Source organism: Colossoma macropomum, unplaced genomic scaffold (genome assembly GCF_904425465.1).
Source record: "Colossoma macropomum unplaced genomic scaffold, Colossoma_macropomum, whole genome shotgun sequence".
In the NCBI taxonomy this organism is placed as follows: domain Eukaryota; kingdom Metazoa; phylum Chordata; class Actinopteri; order Characiformes; family Serrasalmidae; genus Colossoma; species Colossoma macropomum.
In genome coordinates this window covers 8,612,080-8,629,147 of record NW_023494794.1, presented here as the reverse complement: position 1 = coordinate 8,629,147, position 17,068 = coordinate 8,612,080, and the positions used below count along the sequence as shown (strand labels likewise).

At 38.2% G+C, this 17,068-nt stretch overlaps 1 protein-coding gene across 1 annotated transcript in view; it reads left to right on the top strand.

The window, feature by feature from the left end:
* Positions 1 to 17,068, top strand: part of LOC118815053 — an 81,127-nt gene that overhangs the window by 34,085 nt on the left and 29,974 nt on the right. The window contains exons 11-16 of the mRNA XM_036580987.1: positions 176 to 286; positions 389 to 539; positions 1,929 to 1,967; positions 4,813 to 5,073; positions 5,434 to 5,453; positions 9,286 to 9,954. Coding sequence (XP_036436880.1) covers positions 176 to 286; positions 389 to 539; positions 1,929 to 1,967; positions 4,813 to 5,073; positions 5,434 to 5,453; positions 9,286 to 9,954 — 1,251 coding nt within the window. The remainder of the gene's footprint in view (positions 1 to 175; positions 287 to 388; positions 540 to 1,928; positions 1,968 to 4,812; positions 5,074 to 5,433; positions 5,454 to 9,285; positions 9,955 to 17,068) is intronic.

The following is a 17,068-nucleotide window of genomic DNA, read 5'->3' as shown; positions in this document are numbered from 1 at the left end:
ATTCAGCACCAGAAGACACATGACTCCCGCTGCTGGTACTGATGTAATATTTTAGTATCGGTCAGTATTCAGTGCAAAACTACTCATCCCCCCCCACCCCCCGTGTAAATGGGAATTCAAAACTGGCTCAAAAAATCACACTGTTGTACAAATCCTTTTTTTTCTATGACTAAAGGTAGAAAAAAAGCATAAAGTCGTCACATACTTTGAGACCAGCTCCACATGCCAACTTATCGCAGGAAGAAAGTACAAACCTTCCTGTGATCCCCATGTATCTGAGCCGAAGGTAAAGTCCAGCCTACACAACCACATCAGAAAGGTTGAAATTGGATTTTTAAGACATTTTTCATGCTTTCATTTCAATTTTGCTGCCATTTTGTTTTCCTAGGTTGCCAGATTTGTCCGTGACTATGGCCCAAACTATCACCCAACGTTTGTGGTTTTCTTTCAAGCTGAGGATATTACAGTAAGTATTTTGGATGAAGATGGCGTAGAAGTGTGGGAACCACATCAGATCTTTCTTACAAGCGAAAAACCAGGTGAGACAAGTAAGTAGAGTGTAAAATACATCAGAAATATCTGGATATTATTGAAAAAGCTTTTTCTCTTTGTTTTAACCTTCTGTCCACACAAAGATTTTTGTAAAGTTTTGTAAAACACTCTTCACAGTGAGATCTCTGGGGAAAACACAGCTATTTTGACATCATGCTGTTAACTTGTGCATGGTTGTGGCCTTTTTTTCATTTACTGAGCATGCAGATGCCTGTCTGAAATACAGCAGATGCCAGTATGACAAGGGTTCGATCCCCAGCCTTATTGCTTGTTTAAGTTTCTTCCTTAAATTCATTCTTCCAGTTGTACCTTAGCTTGGCACTTGGGTCTTGCCTTAAACCTGTGGTGGCTCACCTGGTAGGCCTCTGGGATATAAGACAGTGAGGAGCGCCTCAAGGCCTTTGTTGACTCGCACAGTGGGGAACTTCATTGATGCCGCACTAGCCAGGGCTCTCTGCCTTTGATCGCTCTAGACAAGCCCCTACCTGTCTTGGATGGGTAATCTCTCATGTCAGGGCAGTCTCTCACCAAACCAAACAGCTTACGCTGTGCATTGGACAACACACTGAGCAGTCTTTTGATACCTGATCAGCACCCCCAATGTGCAGTGCTGGTCAGATCACGTTACCCTATTTCTTTACAGTTCACATTTACCAGTTGTAAAGTTTCATATTAACTACATAGTATGTAATAGTATGTATATTTATATTGTGTTTTATTGTATAGTATTGCTTTACATGCTATACATTTTTTTTATTCTACAATTTTTTATACTACCAGTTTACCTTACTTGTGTATTCTGTGTTCCTCTTGTGTATATGCTGCTGGCAAACTCAAATTTCTCTTTGGGCTTTATAAACTGTTATTTTATCTTATCTCATTTACGTAAGAGGTGTACCAATAAGATAACTTAATGGTTCACAATAGTTATGTACCAGCAGTCAGTGAAATTAAAGAAGCTGTACATCAGAGTAAAGATTGGACAGTGGCCTAATGTATTCATTCAGATTGTTGGTTAAGTAGTAGTTATGTGGTTTGCTCCATTTCTTTCCCTAATGAAAAGTACAGATGTATTCTGAACTTTGGTCCTACTTCTTAGGACCTTTCTGAAGAACAAAGTCTATGTCAGATTCATGACTTGTTCTTAAACTGCAGAATTGTTTGCAACTTTGTGCTCTTGAGTGTGTGTAGATTCTGTTCTTACCTAAATCCCAAATTGTTGTATGTCACAATCTTTGTGAAAACTGTGTAAGTGGGTTTTAAGAAATTTCTGCTTAAGAAAGTTTGGTGAATGGTGTCCATTGTTCTAGATCACATTATTTCAGGTGTTTATTTGGAATGCTAAAAAGCTTTGGGTTTCTGTCTCATTTTTTCAGGACAGAGTACAGAAGCAAATCCACTTAACATGGAAACAGGGTATGATGTTTTTAAATAATGTATAACTGTTTCACATCCTTTGGTCTCATACAGTACTGCCCATTAAGGTAACACTTCATAATAACTTTGTTTAATAAACTATTAATTGCTCATTAAAAGCTGTGAGCAAATAATTTGAATTGAATTTGAAAAAGTTCAAAATTGTAATAAATGACACTTGGTGTAGTGAGCGGAGCGGCTGCACTCTACAGCAGACGCAGACGCAGATGGACATACAGGGCGGGGGAACCTCTAACAGTGCAGACATTGCAGACCGCTGCCCCAGCATTCACATGGCAAATCTTCGCTCTTTAGGGAATAAATTAGACAAATTTTCCCTTCTAAACAGAACTAATAAGGTCTTTTCTCTGTTGTGCTATGCTTCACTGAATCTTGGCTCACTGAGTTTACTCTAGACAGCGCGCTCCAGCTCCATGGCTTTAACCTCTATAGAGTGGATCGCTTCACAGAGCTCTCAGGCAAGAAAAAAGGCAGTGGAATCTGCTTTTATATCAACCAAGGCTGGTGTACAGATGTCACAGTGTTAATGAAAACATGCAGTCCTAACCTGAAACCAGGTGTGCGTGAGCGAGGAGCTGCACGTTCTCGCAGATCACATCACAAGCATGGAGCTCAAACACACAGACTTTGATTTTATCATTTTAGGGGACTTCAACAGAGTGCAGCTCACAAGCGAACTGCCTAATACCCACCAGGGAGAGTAATATTTTAGATCACTGCTACACTGTGTTAAAGGGGGCTTATCACTCTGTTTCCCTGCTTCTCTGGGCCTGTCCAATCACTCGCTAATCCACCTTCTTCCAACCTATAGGCAAAAGCTCATGTATGCCAAACCTGTAGTCAGTACGTTGAAGAAGTGGACTATCGAGGCTAAAGAAAGAGGCTTTCGGACCGCATGGAATTAACAGATTGGAGTGTGTTTGAGGATGCTACAAGTAGCCTTGATGAATATACAGATACTGTGACATTCTATATTAGCTTTTGTGAAAACACCTCTGCTCCCACCAGGACTCGTTAAATATAACAACGACAAGCCCTGGTTTGATGCCAAACTGAAACAGTTGTGCCAGTCTAAAGAGGCAGCGTATAGAAGTGGAGATCGGGCTCTGCACAATCAGGCAATAAACACACTGAATAAAGAGTAGCAAACGCAGAGCTATTCAAACAAGCTAAGCAGTATGATGTCCACAAACAAGCCCTCAGCCATCGGAAAGTGCCTGCAGAACATCACCAGCTACAAAAGGACCCCCTCCTCCCCACCCCCCACAAGACAATCAGTGACTGTCAACTGGCTGAGGAGTTTAACATCTTTTACTGAAGGTTTGGAAAGCCCAGCTCCTCACACCCATTCAGCACAAGTTCACACCCTCCTGTCATGCAGCCACCTATTCAGCATGCCCTAAAGATCGGTGAGAAAGACCAGCCGTGCCTGTCTTCACAAAAATCTTCAACAAATCACTGGAGCTGTGTGTCATACCATAATACCAAATCTTAAGAAAGCGACCATCACAGGATTAAACAACTACAGACCTGTTGCATTGACCTCTGTAGTCATGAGTCCTTTGAGAGACTGGACTGCTGCTTACTCATTTCAAGGACATCACAAATCCTCTGTTAGACCCACCTGTTTGCATATCAGGCAAACAGGTCAGTGGACGACGCAGTAAACATGGTACTCCATCTTATTCTCCAACAGCTTGAACATCCAAGAACTTGGGTAAGAATTCATTTATTGGATTTCACTTCAGCCTTCAATACGATCATCCCAGGACAGCTACACAAAAGACTGGTCCAACTCAGCATGCCAAACCCCACCTGCAAGTGGATCACCAACTTCGTCACTGGCAGAGAGCAGCGGGTGATATTTGGGAAGTTCGCCTCAAAAGCCCAGATCATCATTATGGTCATTCCACAGGGTTGTGTACCCACTGCTCTTTTCACTGTACACCAATGACTGTACCTGAATGCAGTGCATCATCAGGTCTGCAGAGAAGATAATTGGTTTTAAGCTGCCGTCATTGCTGAAACTGCATGCTTCCAGAACCAGAAAGCGTGCAGAGAAATTCTCCATCTTCCCTCAGGCCAGCACTTCAGCCAAAAGAAGATATTAAATACACATGCACTAATTCCAACTTAAATATATTGTTATATAGTGTCATGCTCAACATTCCATCCTCTGAAACTACCATCTCAGACCAGCGTTTTTTCTTCTAGCACCTCACTTGCCTGATTTGTTACCTCACTTCCCTCTTTTTGCCCCTACATATCTTTTAACTGCTGCTGCACTCAGCACTTTACACAATGCAAGGCTAACAGGTATGACAGTGTGAGTGATGGTCTGAGTGTGTGGTAGGAATGCATGTTTTATTTGACTTTTTTAGTGCTGTAAAATGTTTGTCACATGCTGTGCACTGTGAGCTCCTTGTATGTGTAAGCATACCTGGCCAATAAAGCTTGATTCTGATTGTGATGTAGTTGTACAATTCTGTAATTATTACTGAATTTATTTTCTGAGATTATTTCTGAGTTTGTTGTAAATGTACACAAAAATACTATGTACATAATTTATAAATACACATCAACAACTACATGAAATGTCTTTTATAAACATTTTCAAATTGTGATTACTGATTTGTTGACAGCTATTAATGGTCAGTTAATGTTAAAGCATTTTCATTGCTTATATTAGTTTTTTTTGCAGGGTAGTGTTATACGACAGTTAGATTAATTATATAAGATTCTGTGGAACAAGCTTTAAATTGAACAGTGGTTTGCTTTAAATGGTATGCTTTAATCATAATTTGATTTTATTCTTTATTTCAGAGGCTGAATTTGTGGATGAACACAGACAAAAGCTCATTCAGAGAGTTCCCTCAGTGATGGAGATAGTGGACTGTTTAAAATGTAAAAACATGATCACTGCTGAAATGTACAGCAGCATGCAAACTGCAAAAATGTCTCAGGAGCAAATGAGGATCTTATACAGAGCTCTAGATTCAGGAGGAACAGCAGTGAAAGCAGAATTCTATAAAATCCTTCAAAAGATACAGCCTTTCTTAGTGGATGAACTGGAGGCTGGACCAAGTAAAGCTTAGTGGACTTTTAGAGGGGTTTTCCCATTTGAAGATGTGAACTTAGAAAATGCCCTTGTTTAGGCAACTTAGTATTATTATATATCAGAGATTGCATGAATTTTTGAAGTGTAATAGTGTTATCTCAGTATTTTGTCATAATAATATGAATATTTTTAGTGTTGCAGTAAACTAAACATAAATCTATCTTATCTATATTTACAGGCAGACATGAGAGTCTCAAATATTTCTATGTAGACAAATTGCTTTTTCAACTTAATTTGTTGGTTTGATCCAGCTTCATATGGTGATTTGTTCGTAGTCTACATATTTCTGCCTCATGTTGTTTAAATGTCTCTAATGTTTGCTGCAGGCCAGAAGACAACTGCAGCCGTGAGAAGGTTGTGAAGTTGCTGAGTGTGTATATGGCTGTGTGTATATGGTTGTGTGCTCGTGTAACCTCCCCTCACTACCTACTTTAAACTTAACCTGTAAATGTCACAGTAGTGTAAAGTCTTGTAATACTTCTGTCTACTTACATGTTTGAAACAATGCACTTGTATTGGCTAGGATTAGCAAAGTAGCTTAGAAGATACTATAGAACTTATTCACAAGAAGTGCATACTGTAATAAGATTAGAAATAAAATAATCCATTTGCATGATTAAGGATAAAGTCAAAGCAAAACAAGTGAAACAACAGGAGTTTCTAAAACTGGAGTCCAAGAAATGATTAAAAGCTACAGAGATAACGGGACTCTAAGAACTGTGCAAGACCTGGTAGATCACCAAGAACAACTGTCTTTGAGAGTCGGGAGAAAATCAACTCCACTCTTGGTCAGATATGAAAAAAAGTGTTTCTGTCCATCTTTCCACTGTAAGAAGACAATTCAAGGCTATAGATCTGAAAGGATGTGTAATTTTAAGAAGCCCTGAGGAAAAAAAATAGCTTGTCAAATAAAGAAGCTGCAGGTGTTCTCTGAACATTAGACTGGCCAGAGCTCAACAACATTGACTATGTCTGTAATTACTTGAATTATGAGAAGCAGAAAATGTCACCACCTTCTAAGAATGAAACTTAACAAATCCCTGCAGATTTCTTGTCAAAAACATCAGAGGCATGCTTTATAGGGAAGTGTTGCTGTGGCTATTGGGTTATGTTAACCTGTGCTCTAATTGATGTGTTAAAAATAATCTTGTTATTGTTTTGTCTCAGTTGGACAAAAATGTGTTTATAGTAGTGCCCAATAACGTGGTTAGTATGCTGCCGTCGTGGTGCTGAATAGGCCTTGTGTAATCTACTTTGATATCGTACAAATTCACTAACTACCCAAAAAAGAGTAGCAAGGAAGGGGCCCACAAAATATCTGTGCACAGGAGCTGATAACTTGATGATCCAGGACTGGTTATAGAAGTTAGATAATAACTACTTCAAAGGTTATCTAAGAAGTGGGATAAACAAACTAAAAAACTCAAATAAATTAGTTTTGTTTTCTCAAATCCAACAGTAATGCAAACTGCTGTAAGTGGTTTAGCCTAACTGCTTAGTTTATAGACAGTCCAGTGTTCATTGATTAACTTTTAAAATTTTGACTTTAATTTTGTGACATGTTGGTTCTCTCTTATCAAATCTTTAAAGAAAAGGGGAAAATAAGAAAGCAAATGCTCATACGTTTGTCGTTGTCTTTGGCATCATCTTTATATAGTCACCCATCAGTTCTTTCCCACGCGCACACACTTCCTGAATCAAAACAAGCATTCTCAATCACTGCATCCATAATACTGTTGGCTGGAAATCGTCTGCAGATCAGAAAATAACAATGACTGATCTCCAAATAAGAGGCAAGACTTTTCCAAATCACATGTACACTAAGTCATATTATAGCTATAGATTTAAATAAGAAATTATATCTATAAATGTAGTGGTGTGTAGTAGAGCGGCGTTGCTGAAAGAAATTATTAGTAACATATAATCTGTATTTATATAAATTACAGTAGATCATGTTCAGAAAGCTGAGAAACTTTAACAATTCAGAGTACAGGGATCCAGCATCTCCAGAAATAACAAAAATAATGTCAAGTATCTGAATCTGGTCTCTCCACGTTAAGGGTTAGTAAATGCATTGTTGTTTACAATTGTTAAATCTTTATACAGTGGATTTTGTCTCTGTATTTTGTCAACTCATCTATACACAATATCAGAACAGTTCATCTGAAATATCTTTTCCTGGTTAAAAACATGTTTTCATCTATAACTTCTATTAGAATTTGAACTTATTATTTATGTGTAGGTCCAAACTCTCAAATGTCTTGGATCAACTTCACTTCTCTTTCATTCAGTATATTATTTTATGCACATTCTGTACCATTTTTCGGACTGTCATAATTACACAGTTCATGGACAGACCACGGTAAACAGAGCCTACTATAAACATTTTCTCTAAACAAAACCTCAATATAATACAGTATGTATTTGACCAAGCTTTTTTTTTAGTACTACGTATCCAGATATCACAAAAACAGTACTTTCAAGGTAAGTCAATGGAACCAGAACTTTTTTCATGTCATTTTGTCAATTCTTTGGTCCATTCATTATGAAATTTACACACAATGAAAGAGCATCAGAACATCATTTTTAAATCATGTCAAAACCAGAACAAATGTTTTTGACATATATTGCTCTAATAACATAATTGTTTTAATAATAATAATAATTCATAATTGAAAATGAAGACAAGTAATATCCAGAGAGACATTTATTTAAATAAACATGGTAAAACTACCCAGCTAGCAGGGTGTTATTGATCTATTACTGATTTTCCATCAGAATGATCATTTTGGTCAAGGTTGAAATGTCAACAATATGCTGGATCAGTGTTAAATTGTCAATGAACGTCAGCAGCTCCTAACACTGTCAACAGTGATGTTAAATACACATTGGCTTTAGATGAGAGTAGCCAACACTGACAGCAATGACACTGAATAAACAATGATTTATAGTAGACCATAAGATCATGTGATGGATGAGCCAATGTGCAATCTCACACACCCAGCTCGTCAAGTCCTTCTCACAGGATATTTTTAATTCCTTACATAAGGTAAGGTTTACTGCTATGAAAGAAGACGCATGATGTATGCACAAGTTGTTCTTTATTAAAGGCTGTAGTTGGCCCCAGCCATGCCATACAGAAAGCAAGGCTTTAAGCTAACAGCTAGCTCTAGTATTAGCTCAGGTCTGCATTTACTTTCATCCAAACTCTGACTAGTTCTTCCTGTTGTACAGGTATCAGCACAGAACAAATTGGACTAACCTCGCCTTCACAATAAAAGTCCTTGTAGAATAAACTCAAGAGAATAATGCTGTAGATCCCAAAACTGGATCCAACATGACACACGTTTCTTGAACATGGTAAAATAAAAAGTAAAGTTTGTTGTTTGACTCATAGGAATAACTAAATATTGATCCTTTTTAAAGCACTACCTGATTAGCCATTATGAGGGTAAAATCCTTGCTTATGGCTGTTCATATTAGCTACAACAGCAAACTATTTAACAGTCATTTATTGAGCTGGGAAGTGTTCCTGAAACAACAAATAGAAAGAAAAGTATGCTTACTGTTTTGCATACAAAATTGCTTGATTTCTTGCTTCTATATAGAACTGTTGTATTGTGTAGTGCAGTGGCATAGGCTGAGGATGGTACAGTGGGGTCAAGGTCACTCAAAGTAGCCTCAGCATGAAGTTAATTTTTTAAATCCTTCCTTCTTTTTCTGTGAGTTTATTGGCAGGTTGTAAATTAGGAATTCAATTATTGTTTCCCTCATGTAGGCCTGAAGTGTTCCCCTATCTGACTTTGCAAGTGCATGTAAATATGTTGAACGAATTACTAAGAAAATCTGATTTTCTGCAAATATTGGGTTACAAAGTGCATGTAAACACACACTGTGAATATGAGCATCTGAATATATATATATATATATATATATATATATATATATATATATATATATGTATATATATTGTACAGTGCATTATCATTTCAAATTATGTATTTGTGTTAGATTTTATCCTTCATACACACGTACACAAGTAGATCCCTTGCATTAAATAGCAATGACACTTTGTAAATCTGTAAGCTATGAAGGACACTCTGAATTTTAAATCTATTGAATAGATACATATAGAGTTTAGTAGTTTTCACTGGATAAAAAAGAAAATTAAAGTGATTTTACAGAGGCTCTGTTTTTCTTTAACAGATAACACAGACAACCTCTCAGAGCTGAGGATTGTGCTGCTGGGGTACAGATATGCTGGGAAGAGTTCAGCAGGAAACACCATCCTGAACAGAGAGGAGTTTGAGTTAAAGAGAACTGCTCAGTGTGTGAAGAGACAGAGAGAAGTAGCAGGGAGACACATCACTGTGGTTGAAGCTCCAGGATGGTGGAGGAGTTCAGCTGTAGCTGAGCTGCTCGAAGAGGAGATTGTGCTCAGTGTGTCTCTGTGTCCTCCAGGACCCCATGCTCTACTACTGGTCCTTCGTGTAGACAGAACTTTAAATTTGAATAACAGAAAAATATTTGAAGGACATCTGAAGCTTCTCAGTGAGAGAGTTTGGAGACACACTATAGTGCTCTTCACCTATGGTGACTTGTTGAGAGACACACCCATAGAGCAGCACATTGAGAGTGAAGGGAAGGAGCTCCAGTGGCTGGTTGAGAAATGTGGGAACAGGTATCATGTTCTCAACAATGAGAACAGGAGTGATGACACTCAGGTCACAGAGCTGCTGGAGAAGATAGAGGAGATGGTGGCAGCAAACGGTGGACGCCATTTTGAAATGGACAGAAAGATTCTACAGAAGGTGGAAAAGAAGAGGAGAGCAGAGGAAGAGAGAGCTTAAGAGAGGATGATGAAGGTGCAGAAACAAAGGGAGCACATCAGATCATGGATGGGTGAGTAGTTACATTCTGTACTTAACATCAGTGTCTTAGGACAAGACATTCAGTGTTGCTTTGAACACAACACTTTTAAACATATTAAAACATATTTAAATATGTTTCTATATTTAAATTTCTTTCTGTGTCCAGTTATGCTTACTTTTAATACAGCATGTGTTAAAAAATTAAATAAACAAATAGAAAAAAGATACTACTACTACTACTATTAATAATAATAACAATAATAATAATAATAATAATAATAATCTTTATTTAAATAGCTTCTCTCATACAAATGGAGCTCAAAGTACTTTAGAAATGGAAAACAATGCATAAATGAGAAACAAAATATTTAAAAATTAAAGCATTGAAAAAGGAAGATGAAAATGTATAAAAAAAACAATGTAACATTTTAAATATAAATACTAAAGATTCAATAACAATAAAAAAATCTACAAAAAGAAAAAATAAAAGAATAAAATAGAATTAAAATCAATTAACTAAAATTATAATACACACTTGATCACGTCAAATAATTCAATCAGACAAACTACAGAGTAGACGAAGTATTAAGAAAAGCTTCTTTAAAATTACTTTTTTAAGCTATGCATTAAATGATTCCCGATTCATAATAATATCATTTAATGACTTTGGACCAGGCTTCCATCTAGAGCTGGGCGATATGGCCAAAAATGTTATCATGATAAACAAAATTCATATTGTTCAATATCGATACATATCATGATAAATGTCATTATTTCTTTTTTTTTTTTGCTCCTGGGTGGTTAACTGCTGTCTTAAACTATCCTTTATGGTCAGAACACGAAAAACACTCACCAGACAGTGGAACATTTCACAAATCTGTCATGGGACAGTGGGAGAAAGTTTCTGATTGACTGTTTTTTATCAACTGGAAAAGCACAGCCACAGTTTTTGTAATAGTCACAATTTAAGAAAGAAAAGATTATTTATTTTTATAAACGTATGTTTAAACGTGCGTTCCAGATTATAAAGTATAAACGTATGTTTAAACTGAAAGCAGTGGTTTTGTGTCTTGTTTGATCTATAGTATCATCAGTTCGCCGTGTTGTGCAAGTGATGGAGCGCGGCTTCAAGTTAGCCAGCTGCTAAAAACAGCTACCCTGGAAAGACAGCGCTCGCTCACTCTCCAACGCCTCACAGCTTCCTCAGTTTACTTTTCTTTAAATAACTTGCATGAACCCACTTCTTACTTTCACTTTCATTGCTTGGGAATGCACTAATACTAAAATATGACTGAACGCTGTAACAGTGCTGTAGTTGTGAGGAGCAGACGTGATTTAACGCTGCCAAAGCTTGTTAGGATGTTAGGAAAGAGGTGAGTTCACTGTAGGTCAGTACAGTTACGCCACTTATCTCGTCACTCACACTTGGTCACAGGAGAACAGATGGCCGGTCACTCCACTCAAAAAGGGAATGTATAACTCCACATTTCAGACGTTGCTAAAGTAAATGTTACAGGTCCCAGGCTTGGGACCCGTGGGACAGACGTTGCCCCTGAAAAACAGGGTTGAAAGGACGAGACAGAAGACGTGGCTTGCTTTCACGAATGCCTCTATGGTCTCGGTGTATTTAAACAATTCTACTTATAAAAATATCTCTGCCTATTTTCTTTTGTTCTTTGCCCAGCAAACCTCACAATTCAGTACAAAACATACAAATACTTAGCTTTCTTTCTCACATATGTTAAAATAGGCTGAACATGTCCCTATCAGAGGGAGACAACTGCATACTACAGTCCCATTTAGGCATCTTTGTTCCGTAGCAGAATACAGCATCCTCAATTCACATTTTCTTCAGGTTTGAAGGAGACAATATTCTTAAAATACAACAGGATGTCCATGTGCTAAAAGAATGGCTAAAGCTCGTATATGTAGTCTATAACATTACATATTATGTACCGAAGACACAGATACAGATGAGGCTCACTTAATAACTGCGGTACATTGAACTCAACAAAGAAAAACATGTTCAAAGTGCTAATAACTGGCGCTATCAAATCTCTTAGAACATCTCTTACATGTAAACACATTTTGATACTCATTTACACTGTCAAAATAAAATCATTCAACTTTCTCAAACAAGTTTCAACATTAAATTAAGCTAAACACAAGCAACTAAAAAGTATGTCCGCCATTTTACAACTTAGAATCGGCACGTCTACATTTCTATAACCTACTAAACCTCGACTCAGTGCACGTAAGTCAACACAAATGTACTAATATACGTATCCGTATGCTGTACTAAATAGTTCAGGAGAATTTTAGTGTATTTTTAATACAGTGCTCACCTGAAAAACAGGGATGAAAGGATGAGACAGAAGACGTGGCTTGCTTTCACGAATGCCCCTTTGGTCTGAGAGGAAATTTCAAGACTACCGTAGATAATCACAGCACAGCCAGCGCCCCCTTCTGGTAGCATCAGGGAATAGCAGGGATACCCGCATTCTATTGCCAAGCTTAGAATTTAAGTGCATTGAGAAGAGGGTTAAAAAGGTAGATTTAACAAAATTGAACTAACAATAATAATAATAATAATAATAATAATAATATAAAGAAAACATGCTAACACAAAAGTGACCAGACTTTGTGGGTGTCACATAAATTTGGTGACACATTTCACTCATCACCCTCTCCCTCTCTAATCATGTTGAAAAACTCAGAAGTACGCCCTCTCCTGGTGACAGCAGAGTTGCTTTCCTTTCCTTGCAGTAGAAAACGCCACCAGGGCTGTTGCTAGAACGTGGGAGTGTGAGAGAATGGTCTATTATATTGAAAATTTATCTAACCTTTCTTATCGCTCTATCAAGGAAAAGTTACATCGCGATAATTATTGTTATCGTTTTATCGCCCAGCCCTACTTCCAACCTTATGCTTGAGAAGGAGGGAGGGAACTTGGGCTGGAAATAAGGGTGGCTTATGCTTTAAGATCCCCTTTTGATGAATTGTGATGAGACTGTGAGGAGAAGACCTAGGACTGAGGAACAAGGAGGAGACGGGAAAGTGGTGGGGTATGAAAAATGTGTCATGGAAAGTAGAAGAGGTGGAAATTTACAGGAAGTTAAAGAGGAGAGAGGTGGAGCTTCATAAACAATGATTCTCCTAAACTAGGCTATTTAATTTCTCTATTATTGGAATTACGGACATAGGAGTTCTGTCTTTTTTCAGGAATTCCTGACTGAACCCAACCTGTTACACCTGCTTTTCTCAAAACTGGCAGAATATAATGAAGATATTTAAAGGAAAACATTCTGTATAAATCTTTGCTTTGCCTATTCTAGTGATGATCAACAAGGTTCAAAAGTAAGAAGACACCTGCCCTCCTAATATTATTGCTGAAATAAAGTATATAAATTTGGAGCTTATACTGTATTTACAGCCATAACAGCCTCTACTCTACTCATCTGGGAAGGCTTTCCACTAGTTCAGGGGTTCCCAATTTCAGCTCTGGCGACCAGTGGCGTAACTAGAGGGGAGGCCGGGTGGGCATTCACACTGGCTGGTAGTTTGACTTGACAAATGATGAACTAGAGCACAGCAGCCACATTCATTACTATGTAAAAAAAAAATAATAATAAAAATTAGCGCCCCTCCGCCCCCTGATCTCTCACCAGATTGGTCTTAAAGCACATACACTGTATACGTCATTTAATAAACAAGTTAAATCAGAGCACAACTAGCTTACTCACCTGACCACTTAGACCTACACGCTACTGTAGGTTTACCTCAGAAAATATCACACATCCACCACTGACCAAGATGATCTCCATTACTGATCTTCAGACTGTATCTACCTGATTTTATTAGCCATGGCACGTTGAGCATTTGCTTACAAAAATAGTCCAGTTTCTGCTTCCTAGTGTAGCCGTCTTACATCTAATTATAAACAGGACCCAACAGAACCGTTTTTTATTTTTAAATTAATATTTTAGAGACATTACAGAGGACTTACAAAACACAGACATTACATCATGCATACAGAAATGCTGTTACATTTAAAGGGTTAAGGTAAAGATGTAAATGAGCTTTTTGTACCTACACATTTCCAAGTATTTAAAAAAATCATAGGAAATGCATTATTATTTCCACCAGAATGTTTAAGTGACTGAGCTGATTATTGTGCTTTCATACATGATCTACATTCAAGTCTGGAAACACTTCTTATTGTAAACAAATAATAACAGGCATCTTAAAAAATGATATGTAAACTTATTTATCTGGGCAGTAAGTGTTTATAAGTGCTTACCATTAGAATGAATATAAATATTCCATTGTGGTTTGATGTGTGTTAGCTAAACCATCTTCTAAATCTCTCCTGGAGGAAGTCAAGTGTTTACATTCACTATCCAGTACCTTGTTTATCAAATACATTGTTCAATAAATTAATACTATTTAATAGTATTTATCAAACCTACATAATAAACACCTTCCCTGCCAAACAACACATTTTTTTTTACTGTATCTGTATTTATTTGTATTTATTCCAATGTTATACAGCAATGTATATTAGATGCTAGTGGGTGGAGTGGCATGCCTTGAGAGCATCAACTTATATTTTATTAATTGAAAGTAATTTTTGTATGGTGTGGGGGGAGGCATTAATGGTTTTTGCACTGGTGACCCTGTGCACTGCACATGTGTGTGTTTTCCCTACTCCACACACCTGCCTCAGCCAAGGAGGAGCTTGTTAATTGCTTAATTGCTGAATTGAGTCAGGTGAGCTGGATGAGACAAAGCACAAAGAGGTGCATGATGTTGGTTCACGAGGACTGGGATTGTGAACCTCTGCACTAGATGTTTGGTCATTGCTGCTGGGATTTGATGTCCTTAATCCACCACTCTGCGATAAAAATGGAGTTGCTGCCAACTTATGGGGTCATTGTGTTTGTATATTCATTTTTTTGACAGGGACAATACAGGGACAAACACTGTTACATAAAATGTTCCGTAAATGTCTTTGCTTTTAAGAGAAGAGAAAATGCAACATAATAAAACAAATAAAACAGCATGGAAAATAAGTGTAACAGAACATGTTTACAGTGTACGTTGTTAAAAATATTGGTATGAAACAACACTTTAAGCAGAGAGAAATAACAGAAACCGCTTTACGTATGTAGGTGGTGTTGTAGAACCCCACTCTGACTGCAGTTCACTAAAACATGATCCTGCTTTTATATGGTGACATCTTAAAAGGCTGAGAAGGTTTTTATTTACTTTACTGCTGCATCCAGGGAATGCTGTTAGGTTGACCAAACGATCAGATGAAAGGATGTCCTTGCTATCTCAGTAACGCTTGCTAGGTTACTGTGTGCTCATCATCAGCTTCCTCTCAGGATGTTTCTTCAGCTTAAACAGAGAGAAAGGACAGAGTTTTGCTAAAGCTGTGTGGGTGGGATGACCCACATCAGCATTGTGATTGATGAGGACACAGATTATGTACCCATTAAAATGAGCTAGTTAACGTTGGAAAGTTATTTACCTAGACATGCGTTGTACATTGTGTACAAAGTACACTCAATGAAAAGCTTAGGTGTGTAGTGCCCTTGTAGAACTTAAATACAAAAAATATAAGAAAAAATATATTTACACACTCTAAATATATACACATACACACAATATAGGCATTAATATACACCACTATTGCATTATTTCCAATGCACAGTAATATAAGTTATGAAATGAAAAGCTATGATATGTACAGTTTTACACATTACCATGTATGCAATTTGTGAGTCTGAGGTAGATAAATGAGATGCAGGGTATACAGGGGATAGAATACAGATATATATATATATATATATATATATATATATATATATAGATATATATATATACATATCCAGATTATGCAAAATAAGAGTAGATGTGCAAGATGACCATCTATATGTGTAAGCATAGATTTGAGACTGGACTTAAGGTACAGTACGATCAAAATAAGTCTGTTGAGATGTGGATGCAGTGTAGATTGTCCATGAAGATCATCATGATGATGACTCAGAGGTGTAGTAACAGGCCTATAGACCGATACACCAGCACTACTGGCTGTTCAGCAGCCTGATGGTCCGGGGGGAAGAAACTGTCTCAGAACCTGCTGGTTCTGGACTTTATGCTTCTGTATCGTCTCGCACTTGGCAGCTGTGAGAAGAAACAGTGGCTTGGGTGGGTGGAGTCCTCCTGGTCAGGCAGCAGCTGGTGTATAAGTCCAGGAGGTTTGGAAGCTGGACCCCGGTGATGTGCTGGGCTGTCCGCACCACCTTCTGCAGAGCTTTCCGCTCAATGGCAGTGCAGTTTCCATACAAGGTCGTGATGGAGCCTGTTAGAACGCTCTCCACAGTACATGTGTAAAACGTCCCAAGGATGTGGGGGTTCACATCAAACCTCCTCAGTCGCCTGATGTAGAAGAGGCGCTGCTGTGCCTTCTTCTGCACCCGTGTGGTGTGGTCGGTCCACGTCAGTTCCTCTGAGATGTGAACACAAAGGAACTTGAAGCTGCTGACCCTCTTTTCAATGGCTCCATTGATGGTGATGTTTGTGTGCACTTTCTCTTGCTTCCTGAAGTCCACTATGAGCTTCTTGGTCTTGTTGACATTGAGAGAGATTGTCCTCCTGGCACCACTGTGTCAGGAAGCTGACCTCCTCTCTGTAGACCTCCTCGTTGTCATTGGAGATCAGGCCCACAATTGTGGTGCCGTCTGCAAATTTAATGATGACATTGGAGCTGTGTCTGGCTGAACAGTCATGGGTGTACAGGGAGCGCAAGAAAGGGCTAAGCACACAGCCCTGAGGAGCTCCTGTGTTAAGGGTCAGTGAGGAGGACGTGATGTTGCCCATCTTTACCACCTGGCGTCGGCCCGTCAGGAAGTTCAGGATCCATCTGCACAGAGAAACCCAGATCAAACCCAGATCCCAAAGCTTTATGTCAAGCCTTGAGGGCATGATGGTGTTGAATGGGAGAGGGCAGTGTGTAGAATCAGGGCTATTGCGTCATCAGTGGCTCTGTTCTGTCTGTAAGCTGCAGTGGGTCCAGAGTGGCATG